The sequence below is a fragment of the Penicillium solitum genome (assembly GCF_028829755.1).
Source record: "Penicillium solitum strain IBT 25940 chromosome Unknown utg000004l_segment0_segment0, whole genome shotgun sequence".
Classification (NCBI taxonomy): domain Eukaryota; kingdom Fungi; phylum Ascomycota; class Eurotiomycetes; order Eurotiales; family Aspergillaceae; genus Penicillium; species Penicillium solitum.
The window spans coordinates 1742878-1754941 of NW_027072124.1; the positions used below are offsets into that span (position 1 = coordinate 1742878).

Consider the following 12064-nt stretch of genomic DNA (forward strand, 5'->3'; position numbering starts at 1 on the left):
TTTGTAGATTCAATTGCAAGTTTATACTGCGTTGCGGAACTTGTCGAAGCACTGCTGTTCATAAAAGCAATCACGCTTAGCGTTCCGCAAAGCCCAGAATGGGCCCGAACCCTGGGCCCAAAGCCCAACCAGCAGTGGGCTAGGTATGGGCCTAACCTTCGAAGCCCAACCCAACCCACAGGCTTTAATGGGTTCGACCGGTATCTTGTAATCGCTATACAATATTGTATTCTAACCCTTTTACTAGCCTTATGAAATTCAAATGCAGTGTTACTAATAACAGTAGCTATATAATTATACATTTTAATTTTAAAGAAAATCCGACTAGTAGAGGTCGAGATACTATAAAAAAGTTTGTTTTACTGCTTGATATATGTTTAGGATGTACTACTACTTTCTAAGTGAACTTTAATTTATAAATTATCTAAAGCACGCGCTTTCTCGCGTTTTTAAACGTGATATAGAGAGATAACTAGTAAATAATTCTAAACCATTCAAATTAATAAAATATTAAGTTTAGAATAAGGCTTATAAACGGGGGTAATTTCAAAAACCCTAAAAGGGGGTTCAACTTCTGAATTCTCGGAATATTTGTACTGTTTGGGGCCCACCTGGGGGCCTATTAACCCTAGTGGGCTTCTCCTTAGGCCCATCCATAGCCCACCGGTGGGCCCGAAGATGGGGCCCAAAGCCCAGCCCATTTGCGGGTTGGGTTGGGCTGGGCTATGGGCGGGCTTTGCGGAGCTCCAATCACGCTCTAGGTTTCTTTGATCAAGGACGGCAATTATTTGCTATGGGTGATTATATACTTGTCACGACTCATAGCCGGAGTCAGAGCTATGCGCATCTAGGATCTTCTTGCTCGTCTCGGCGATTTGGCGATACACGCCCAGCGCATGGGCCCTGCTCATCCTCGTCCCCACCAATACATACGCGATCCAACCAATCCCTGCTGTGGTCGACACCACAGATCCAGGGGCCGAATACATCTCCGCCCTAGTGACATACGGTCTCACTTCGGGCAGCGCTTCAAAAAGCTTGTCGAAAAAGTCCTCCGGAATGCGAATCTGAGCACGATGTGTGGGAATTGGAACCATGCAGTGTGCCGTCCACCACTGAGCGCCATCTCCGCCACCAGGATTCGACCGCGAAAACACAAATGGAGCAGACAGGGATCGGAAGCGCTCCTGATCGCCGACGGCGCGGAGAAATTGCAGGGCGCCTAGATCTACGCCGTACGTATAGAGTGTCGCCCACGTACCGCCGGTACCGGGTGGGCGAACGTTGACTTCGATGAGAAAAACATCAGGCTTTGGCTTTGCGCCAGCCTGAGATGCCGCGTCATCGGCGACTAGGTCTAGTCCGCCCTGACCGTCGACGTCGCGATAGTGCATGGACGACCTTATCATGCGCCCCTCGCAGTGGAAAATACCGAACGAAAAGCCCAGCTTAGCCAAGCTGCGCGATATGGACGAGCGTATAGCATCGACCTGGTCCGGAGGCAGCGCCGTGTTGGAAATTTGCACGGTCTCGGCGAAGTTGTCAGCAAGCGTGGCACCGTTGGCGTCGGCAAGGCAGGGAAAGTTGTCCGTCACCTCGAGGAAGAGGATTTGGCCCTCCAATAGGACAAAGTTGGCGTCAAACTCGGGCCCGTCGACGTACGTTTCTATCAAGATGCCTTGCTCGACTAGGTTGTCATCGTCCTCAGCCAGCATGCGCACGGCCGTGCGTAAGCTGGCCTCGTCGGTGACTTTTTTTACGCCTTTAGACTTCATGCCCCGACATGGTTTGACTACCAATGGGTATTGAAGCGCTTGGAGCGTTTTGGCAGAAACACTGTCGTCGAGCTGGTCGGCTCTGTCCAAGGTCAGTGTCTGAATGCTGTCTTCGTTAACAACCTCGCGCATCTGGTGCTTATGGTGCGCCCGCATCATGTTTTGCGCTGGCTCAGTCTGAAGGCCAAGCAGGTCGGCGGCCTGCGCAGTGACGACGACGAACGCGTCCGAAAAGGTAACAATGCCGTCTATCTTGTCCTTTCTGCCCGCGATAGACTGAGCCAGCTTGTGCGGAAGCTCTTGGAGGTTGTTCATCTCTATTGGCACAAAGTCCTCGCGCAGATGGGCATACTCTTCTCCTTCCAGCCAATGGCCTGGCTCATCGTAGACCACCATCGATATGCCGAGGGTCTGGGCGGCCTGGAAGTATCCTGACGAACCGTGTTGTCCGCTCTGCGGGTCCGGCATGGTACGGCCGCCGATGAGCGCAACGCGATAGGGGCGAGGTTTTGTCGGCAAAATCCAGTCAAAGGACAGCCGCAAGGCCATTTCTTTCTCCAACAGCTGCAGCACTTTGGGCGTAGACGGCCGCGGCTGTTTAATCAAGAGAGCCCCGGTAGCAGAGGCCAGCAGCGCGAGCAAAGGAGTCTCCGATTGGGTGGCCGGGGCAGGAATAAATCGATCCCAACTAGACAGTAAAATGACGCTGTCGACGTGCTCCGAGTGCTGCATTCGAACTTGGACAATATCGCTCCTGGATACATATCCATCATGCGCGGCTAGAATTACCTTGATGGCGGCCTCTTCCCCGTCGACGAAATTCGTGGAAAACGACCATGTGTGACGCACAATGGTTTCTAGGGCTGTTCCAGACGCGTCGACCGCTTCCCGAGGGTTCGTAGCGCCAGACAGTCTAAGCAGCAGATTGATGCTGTGATAATAGACCGGACCCTCTGTACCTCCCGGCGATGTAGAGATATTCCATCGCGCTAGTACCCTTACTGGATCTATATAGTGGAATAATTAGCATTTCTATAACATCTTTTCTAATATTTCTTTCTGTTTGGTTGGAGATGTATGTATATATATATACCTTGATTGTCCACCACCTTGACTACAAAGGACTGGGATTTCCATGTCTCTTCCGTTAGCTGTATATATGTCATGGTATTGATATAAGTTGGTGGCGTGATGAAGTATGTGTTCTTTGTTAAATATCTTTACCGATGTTGACTCACACGTGAAATGCAAATAGAACCGCCGAATCAGCCCCTTGGATGAATCTACACTACAAGTATGGCAGATCTTGTACTCCGTACTTTATTTTGTTTTATTTTTTATTTATCCTTTTTTCATATCTCCTACCATAGCCACATCTATGATAGAAAACACCAAGTCGGTCCAAATGTTGACCGTATCCTACTCGGTATCTTCCGTCCAGGGTCCTATACCAATCAGAATCATTGACCCATCATGAGCATGACCGTGCAGGATTTTGGCTGACACCGGCTCCACCGACCATTTCCGATGCATCCCCGTGTCCGGTCCCTAGCACCAGATCCCTGCTGCCCTTTACTTTAGCTCCATTTCGTGCTTTTTCCTCATTTGGCGTGCCACTACTCTAGTGGCGGTCTCCCGCGCCATGGTCCGTTGATTTCTCAGCAACGCCGGTTTCCCACCGCTACTGGCATTCCCTGCGTCTTGCTACCTCCCCTTCTTCCATTGCGCTCTCCCTATCCATTGCCCACGTCGCCTTGTTTGGGCCCTCGTCTCACAGTTCTTTCGCCAGAGCACCTGGGAGTGGTCCAACTAATCTCGGGAACCTGATCACTTGTTGGCTACCCCGGAATGCCATTCTCATCCCCAAATGGCTCGCTGTTCGAGCAAAACAGCAAGCAGTTTGACTTTAACGTGGACTTTGAGCAGGTGTTTCTCTCCATCATCCCATCTGCTCTCTTCATAGTACCCGCATTATGGAGGACCGTGTACCTTACTCGGAAACCCGCTGTCGTCAATGCTTCCATCTTTCGACTTGTCAAAGTGGTATGTATTTCTATAGCCTCATTTGAGACAAACACAGTACCTTGCTGATTACGTTGCAGGGTGCCATTATAACGTACGCCGTGCTTCAAATTGCGCTCGTCATCCTGGCTGCCGCAGGTCACTTTCATGCCAGCGTCATGTTTATGGCGACTTCAGCCCTCAAGCTGTTAGCGGCTGTAACCATGCTGCCCCTGAGCATCTTTGAGCACACTCGAACCCCTCGACCATCTATGCTGCTAATGGGATTCTTACTCCTAACACTTCTCTTCGATGCAGCCCAGTCGAGGACGCTTTACCTATCATCAGCTTTGTCTACAGAACGCGCCTATAGCAATCTCTTTACTACCGCTGTGGCCATCAAAGTTGTTGTGCTGCTGCTGGAATCTCAGCAAAAGTCCAGATGGATTGACTGGGACAAAAAGGAGCACAGCCCAGAAGAAACAAGTGGGATCTTCTCCCTGGGTGTCTTCTTCTGGCTGAACCGCCTGTTCCTAAGTGGATACAAGAATGTTCTTACTATCAATGATTTGTACCCCCTAGACGGTGCTATGGATCCAACCAGACTCCACGAGAAATTCTCTCGACATCTGGATGTGACCAAGATGAAAGGCGATAAGTATGGTCTTACCAAAGTCCTTATGCGTACCCTTATGGGTCCCCTTCTCCTGCCTATCATCCCGCGCTTCGCGCTCTTCGGCTTTTCCTTTGCTCAGCCACTGTTTATCGAGGGGCTCCTCAATTACCTCTCACATGATAAGCTCGACTACAACGTTGGCTATGGTTTCATTGGCGCTAGCTTTTTTATTTACTCTGGGATTGTGGTTAGCTGGGCTTTCCATAGGTGAGCTTTTGCTAATCATCGAGCAAATTGTTTCAGCCGACGCTAACCCATATACCAGGTACTATCATCATCGTATGCGGACTATGCTAAGATCCATCCTCGTCACTGAGACGTTCATGACAGCCACAAAAGCTCGCATTGGAACCAACGACGATAGCGCCGCGTTAACCCTAATGAGCACCGATATTGAGCGAATAAGAATAGGCTTCCGACAACTACATGATATCTGGGCAAGTCTGATCCAGGTGGGTCTATGCGCGTGGATGTTATACACCCAACTCGGTGTTGTCTTTGTCGCTCCTATTGGCATGGTGATTCTCTGCTTCCTTGGCCTTGTTGTTCTTATGAATTTTATCGGAACAGCGCAAAGGAGATGGATGTCCCTAGTCCAGAAGCGCGTTGGTCTAACAGCCACTGTGATTGCTAGTATGAAAAACCTTAAGATATCCGGCCTTTCTTCGTCCGTTCGCACCTTTGTGCAGAAGCTCCGCGTCGAGGAGCTTACGGCGGGTGTCCAATATCGTAAGATCTATATCGGGGCGGCCCTACTTGGCTTCATTCCGCTACTTATCAGCCCGGCTCTCACATTTGCCTTCACGCAGAGTAAACTAGACTCATCAAAGGTATTCACAAGTCTCTCTTTCCTGACTCTCATGACGCAACCTCTGTCGCAGATCTTCCAGACTATTCCGGAAGTCATCTCTGCCCTAGCTTGTATTGGCCGAATCCAGGCCTTCATGGAGTGTGAAACTCGTGAAGACTTCCGCAAAGTCACGGCATCCTTTGAAAAGAGCGAGAAGGACTTGCTTGACCTCGAATCGTCATCCGGGTTCGAAGCGGTCATTGAAAATGGAAGATTCGGCTGGGAACAGGATAAATTCGTCCTACAGGACATCAACGCCAAGGTACCAAAATCGTCACTTACGCTTGTTGTCGGACCTATTGGCTCGGGAAAGTCTACACTTTGCAAGGCGCTACTCGGCGAAATTCCTTTTCATCAAGGCGCAGCGACGCTACGTACAAGTCCTACGTACGTCGGATTCTGCGACCAGGCCGCGTTTGTGATGAACGGAACCATTAAGGAGAACATCGTAGGCTTCTCTCCGGCAAACGAGGACAGATATACTCAGGTCATTGAAGCAACAGCTCTCGCTTTTGACCTCAATACGCTACCCCAAGGGGATGAGACAAACGTGGGTTCCGACGGCATTTCCCTATCGGGAGGCCAGAAGCAGCGCATTTCACTAGCACGCGCTCTATACCTGCAAACCCACTTCCTTATTCTCGACGACGTCTTCAGCGGCTTGGATGCGGACACCGAAGAGCAAGTCTTCCGCAAAGTCTTTGGACCAGAAGGACTGTTGAGGCGCCGCCAAACAACAGTCGTGCTCTGCACGCACAGTATTCGCCACCTGCAGGCGGCAGACTACATTATCGCCCTTGGAGACGGTGGCATTAGCGAGCAGGGCACATTTGACAGACTAATGGCTAGTGATGGCTATGTTCATCGTCTAGGGTTGAAGGCCTCGTCTGAAAGTGAGACTGCCTCGGAGAGATCCATCACCGAAACAAGCGCACAGGAATCTTCGTTGCCAGTAGATAAGATAAAGGCGGCTAAGGTTGTTGTTACCCCCAATCCGGATGCATCGCGGCAAGTTGGAGATGGTACCGTCTACAAGCAGTACATGAAGAGCATGGGATGGCTGCTCGCAGGCTCTGCCGTTTTCTTTTCTTGCCTCTGGGGCTTCTTCTTGAATTTTTCCACCATCTGTAAGTACCCTCGAACACGGGAAGCATTCCGAAGGAGGGTTCTTGGAAGCTAACGATGTATTGCAGGGCTCACGTACTGGGTTAAAGACGTAAATTCGCAAAGTCCAAAACACTCCTCCGCTTACTGGGCCGGAATCTACGCACTGCTTCAGGTCTGTGCCTTGATCTCGCTCTTCCTACTTGGCTGCTCTATCTGGATCGTATCGATCAAACGTGCTGGCGCAAACCTGCACGACGACATTTTGAAGACGCTCTTCCGGGCACCACTTCGCTTCTTCACCGAAACAGACATTGGTGTCACCACGAACCTATTTTCGCAAGATTTGAACCTCATTGACACAGAGCTGCCAGATGCCACAGTCAGCACCCTCTTTTCGGTAAGCGAACGCATGATGAAGCCTCAAAGAGACCTAGATCTAGCAGCTAACATAAATGGTTAGATTACGCAAGTCATTGGACAAATGGCTGTTATGCTCACGGCATCTCCCTACTTGGCCGTCACCTTCCCCTTCCTTGCCGCCCTGCTGTACGTGCTGCAGAAGTTTTACCTACGCACTTCAAGGCAACTTCGATTACTCGACCTGGAAGCCAAGAGCCCACTATAGTAAGTAACTGGGTGTCTACCGTCACGTTTCCTCGCTGCTATCACTGACACACAATTAGCACGCACTTCCTTGACATTGTTAGAGGCATCACAACTTTGCGAGCATTCGGTACGTACCAGCCTCCCCACCTCCATCTCGTCCGTTTTGATGCACCATTGCTAACATAGTGCACATAGGCTTTATCCGCGAAGATGTTCAGAAGAATGCCCGTCTCCTTACTTCAAGCCAGCGTCCTTCATGTCTCCTTCTCATGATCCAGGAATGGTTGAACGTCGTTCTCGACGTGGTAGTCATGATTTTAGCAGTAGCATTGACAACGTTTGCTGTGCGCTTCCATTCAAACTCCGCCTTCGCCGGTGCTGCTCTATACAGTCTTCTGAGTTTCGGAGAGAACCTCGCTGGCATTGTTTTGTTTTGGACCAAGCTTGAAACCTCGCTTGGCGCCATTGCCAGACTCAAGACCTTCAACGAGACAGTCACGCCCGAGGACAGAGATGAAGAGGACATTGACGCACCTGAACAATGGCCTCAGTGCGGCGTTGTCGAACTGAAGGGGGTTTCCGCAAGATATTCGTAAGAACTACAATCCATACACCACAAAGCACAACGCTAACTGGACTATTAGCGCCGAAGAGCAAAACGACGAGACCACAAGCCTTGCTCTCCGCAATATCCAACTAACCATCAATTCCCGGGAAAAGATTGCTATCTGCGGCCGTACCGGCAGCGGCAAATCCAGCCTCGTTGCTCTTCTCCTAAAGCTCCTTGATCCACTATCCACCACGGCGGAGAACGTTATAATCGACGACCTGCCCCTTCACCGGCTGAACCGATCCGTGTTACGCCAGCGCATCATCGCAGTTCCCCAAGAAGCCGTCTTCCTACCTGACGGGTCTACGGTCCAGAACAATCTCGATGTCGCCGAGGAGGCCACTGTCGAGGAGTGCAAGGGCGTGCTTGAATCGGTCGGCTTGTGGGAGTTTGTCGAGAAACGAGGCGGCTTAGATGCAGCGATGAACGCCTCGAGCTTCAGCGCCGGACAACGGCAGCTGCTCTCATTTGGCAGAGCCCTTCTTAGACGCTCCGTTCGAGAACGCAAGTTTGGGGCAGCTGGGCAGCTGGGCGGCATCCTGCTTCTGGATGAAGTCAGCTCAAGCGTGGATCAGCAGACGGAACGTATCATGCGGGAGACTATTAGGACTGAGTTCAAGAGCTACACGGTCATTGCGGTCAGTCATCGGTTGGATATGATTATGGACTTTGATAGGGTGGTGGTTATGGATACCGGCGAGATTGTGGAGGTGGGAAATCCGGCCATGTTGGCACAAGAGGCTGGAACTAGGTTTGGTGATCTCGTAAGAGCAGGAAACAAGTAGATATAATACTGTGAATGTGATAGGGAGTATAGTTGTTGGGGTAATGGAGTAGAAACACGTTTGGAATTCGATAATTTGTGACACAATTCTCTATTCTTTGTCTCCGATTAACTACATAGTGTCTACTTGAGGCGGATAGTATCACAAAAGGTCTCTAGGAGACAGACACAGAGACGTTTCCAAATGACAGCTCGATTTTACTGCGCTAACTGGTAGCAAGTGGAGTCTGGACTCATATATAAACTAGCTGCGTAATACAATCATTCTAAAAACCTGCAATACCCTGTGTAGACTCCAAAACGTCTCCTACCAAATTCGTCGGCCCAGCATTAATCAAACCCTCCAACATGCGTCCCGGGATCTTGGCTGCTTCCTTCGCCCAGTCCTCGTCAATCTTTGCAAAGTTGAACTCAAACTCAGTCTTGAGACCGTCCCCGTGGGGGAAGAGGTACCAATCCAACAAGTAGTTGTGCTTCTGCTTGTCCTTGAACGTCCAGCTATTTGATGTCCGGGGCATGTCGAGGAAGCACAGGACGTTAGTGGAGTTTGTCTTCGGGTTTGCGCGCATAGACTCAGGCAGGGAGCTCGTCACCCCATCAAACTCCATAATATCGAGGGTCAACTTGTGCACCTCAGCCAACCACTCGTGCACTGTCTTGGCCACGGGAATCTCCGTGCTGAAGGGCGATTTTCCCACAACGGGGCCAACGACGGCCTGGGCCGGCGGCCAGGGCACTGTGCGTCCCGACAAACTAATGGAGAAACCGACGCGGTCCCATCCGCTTATCTTGCTCAGGAACAGCGCCCATGCCGCATAGACCATGGTGGTGGCAGTTATACCCTGCGAAGACGTGGCTGCGTCGAGCGCGGATTTGGTGAAGTTGCAGGGCGAGTTGAGAATCTTCAGGTCGTAGTGGTCCACATGCGGAGGCGTCTTGGGCGCCGGAAGCTGCAAAATGGACGTGTTAGGCAACGGCCCGAGGATCTTCTCGAACGTGGTAATAGCCCTCGGCAGGTTCTGCAGTTTGTAGCTCTCCATGAAACGGGCAAAGTCGGCCCATCGAGTGCCTTGAACGACTGTTTCGCCCCTAAGCGCGCTTTGTACGTCACGGAAGAGAATGGCCGTGGAGAAGACGTCACCCAAGATGTGATGGGCGCGAGTGATGAAGGCAACATCCTTGCGTTCGGGGACAGTGATTGCAGTGACGTCGAAGTAAGGAACCTCGATGTCGATGCGGGCGACGTCTTTAATGGCCTGCAGAGCCTTGCCCTCTTCGGCCAGGATTGCGCTCTCAAACTCATCCTGAGACACGCTGACCTGTTTCCAGTTGAGATTCAGGTGACCAAGATCGGACAAAGAGAAGTTGCCTGCGCCAAAACGCGTCTGGAAGATGCTGTGGGCTGATAGTGCCACGACAAAGGCCTTGTGCAGCTCATCAGCGGTAGGGGTGGCAAGACGGTCTCCGGTGTATCGAGCTGTTCCGATGAGGGCGCAGTAATCAGGATTGTCGAGCGACCTCTTGAGGAATCCCTTTTGCACGTCGGTGGCGACTGCTGGGCCGGTCGTATATTCCTCGGTCTCATCTACCTTAGGAATGGCGGCAACGACCTTTTCCAGCTCTCCTATCGTGTCTAGTCGCAAGACCTGGATAGCAATAACCGAGTATCCGTACTTTTTAAGACGGTTGGCTAGCCGGATGGATGTTAGAGAGTTTCCGCCGAGCCGAGTGAAGGATGAGCTGCTATTAAGCTCCTTTGTGGAGACGTGCAGCGTCTTAGAGAAGGCGAGCCGTAGAGCATTGTAGCTAGATAACTCCTTACCTTCCTGCTCCAGACCCTCATCGTCGTGTAATAATCGCTCATCTAGCTGCGTAGAGAGCGCACGCTTGTCAATCTTACTATTCACCGTGAGAGGGAAGCTGTCTAGGGCCACAATATCGTCGGGGACGATAAATGGGTCGTAGCGCCCCCGGAGGAACGCTCGTAGCTCATCGACATCGACGGTAGACGGCTGGATAAAGCCAACCAGCTTATCTCGCCACATTAGAGCAACAGCGACGCGCACGGTAGGGAAGCTTAGAAGCGCCGGCCCGACCTCTGTCTCAATGTTGATCAAGAAGCCTCTATTCTTAACTAGCGAGTCTGTCCGTCCAGCCCACACGAAATCTCCATCCTCGGTCTTTTCAGCTAGATCGCCAGTTCTGTACCACCGCTCGCCATTCCACTGGATAAACTTGGCCACCGTCAACTCGGCGTTGTTGAAGTATCCAGCGGCTAGGTTGGGGCCGCCTATCAGGACCTCACCCTTGTTGCACTCTTCGAGATTATGGTCCACAAGCACGACCTTGGCACCGGCAACAATCTCGCCAAATGGTGGTTCCTTGTTGGGGTCAATCTCCCCCAAGCTGATGACGCAAGTAGTTTCTGTCGGGCCGTAAGTGTTGAAGATCTTTCGATCTGGATGCGTCCACTCGCGGATCACCTCAATATTGGGTGCCTCGGCACCTAGAAATATACACACGGCCGGGTCGTACGCCTTTGACGGCGCTAGCGAAGCCAGCATGGATGGGGTCAGGTGTAATACTTCGCACGTGGTGGCTACTTCCGGAAAGCTCGACGATGAGGCCATGACGATGGCACGGCCCTTGGTGAGGGTGCTCCAGACAACAGCCGCACAAGCGTCGAACGCGATTGAAAAGGCCAACATGACGCGTATATCCTTGCCAAGTGCAGACTCGAGGTAGTCACTGTGGTTGAAGGAAATGGCGAGCGCGTGGATGGCTCTGTGGTACACCATGACTCCCTTTGGCTTGCCCGTTGTTCCCGACGTGAATATAATCCATGACAAGAGATCGTCCTTGAAATCTCGACGGAGTGCAGCCAGCTGAGCAGTCAGCTCGGCCGCATTGCCAAGCGGCGATCGTAGCCACTGCTTCTGGAAATGGACGGTGAACTCGGGAAGCGCCAGCCCGGGCACCGGCGTTGTAACAAGTGCGAAGGGAGATGAGAGCTCGAATAGGGTCGCCTCAATGCGAGACCGGCTCCAGGCGGCGACGTCAATGGGTACGTAGGCAGCGCCGGTTCGCAGCGTGCCGAGAATAGAGGGTAGCATCTCAAGGGACATGTCAGTCAGGACAGCGACCTTATCGTAGGGCTTGACCCCAGCGGCCAGCAGCGCGCGGGCAACACGCAATGAGGCGGTTTGCAACTCCGCATATGTGAGAAGTTGTCCCTGCCACTCGACAGCGACTGAGTTAGGAATCTTGGAAACCCAGTCATCAAATTGGTCGACTATGGTGGCCTCGAGCAGCTTGGGAGCGTGGATTCCGTTTGTTAACTGAGTATCGTGAACGCCATTTGTCGGTGTGGCGACGTTAACACCGTTCGATCCGTTTTCCGTTGTCATTGTTGTTTCTGAGGTGAGGATGTCGCGGTATGTCGAACAAAAAGCAAAAAGGCAAGATAACTTTGGCTTAGCCTGGGTCCTCGAAGAATAGGATCAGGGTGTTTCTTTTATTGATGTTGTGTAGAAGATACAATCATCCCTCCGAGGCTGGTGCCATGTTTGCGATAGATGTTGTAAACACATAGCATGATTATGGCGCTAGACTGTAGTAGAATAAGAGCCTTACATTGCATGGGTGTCATGCATAG

At 51.5% G+C, this 12064-nt stretch overlaps 3 protein-coding genes across 3 annotated transcripts; 1 reads left to right on the forward strand and 2 right to left on the reverse strand.

Annotated features, from left to right (window-relative positions):
- Positions 1 to 812: 812 nt before the first annotated feature.
- N7455_006674 (uncharacterized protein) lies at positions 813 to 2760 on the reverse strand (the record flags this gene model as incomplete). Its single annotated transcript, XM_065605403.1, has 2 exons — positions 813 to 2688; positions 2735 to 2760. 2 exons carry the CDS (start codon positions 2758 to 2760, stop codon positions 813 to 815), a joined length of 1902 nt encoding a protein of 633 aa, XP_065461257.1.
- Positions 2761 to 3418: 658 nt separating this feature from the next.
- Positions 3419 to 8448, forward strand: N7455_006675 (uncharacterized protein). Its single transcript, XM_040958299.2, has 8 exons — positions 3419 to 3818; positions 3878 to 4659; positions 4718 to 6429; positions 6496 to 6806; positions 6870 to 7033; positions 7093 to 7142; positions 7211 to 7607; positions 7660 to 8448. Exons 1-8 carry the CDS (start codon positions 3624 to 3626, stop codon positions 8408 to 8410), a joined length of 4362 nt encoding a protein of 1453 aa, XP_040811219.2. The 5' UTR covers positions 3419 to 3623; the 3' UTR covers positions 8411 to 8448.
- Positions 8449 to 8675: 227 nt separating this feature from the next.
- Positions 8676 to 11816, reverse strand: N7455_006676 (putative NRPS-like enzyme; the record flags this gene model as incomplete). The annotated part of the gene is made up of 1 exon (XM_040958310.2): positions 8676 to 11816. One exon carries the CDS (start codon positions 11814 to 11816, stop codon positions 8676 to 8678), a length of 3141 nt encoding a protein of 1046 aa, XP_040811203.2.
- Between the last annotated feature and the right edge of the window lie 248 nt (positions 11817 to 12064).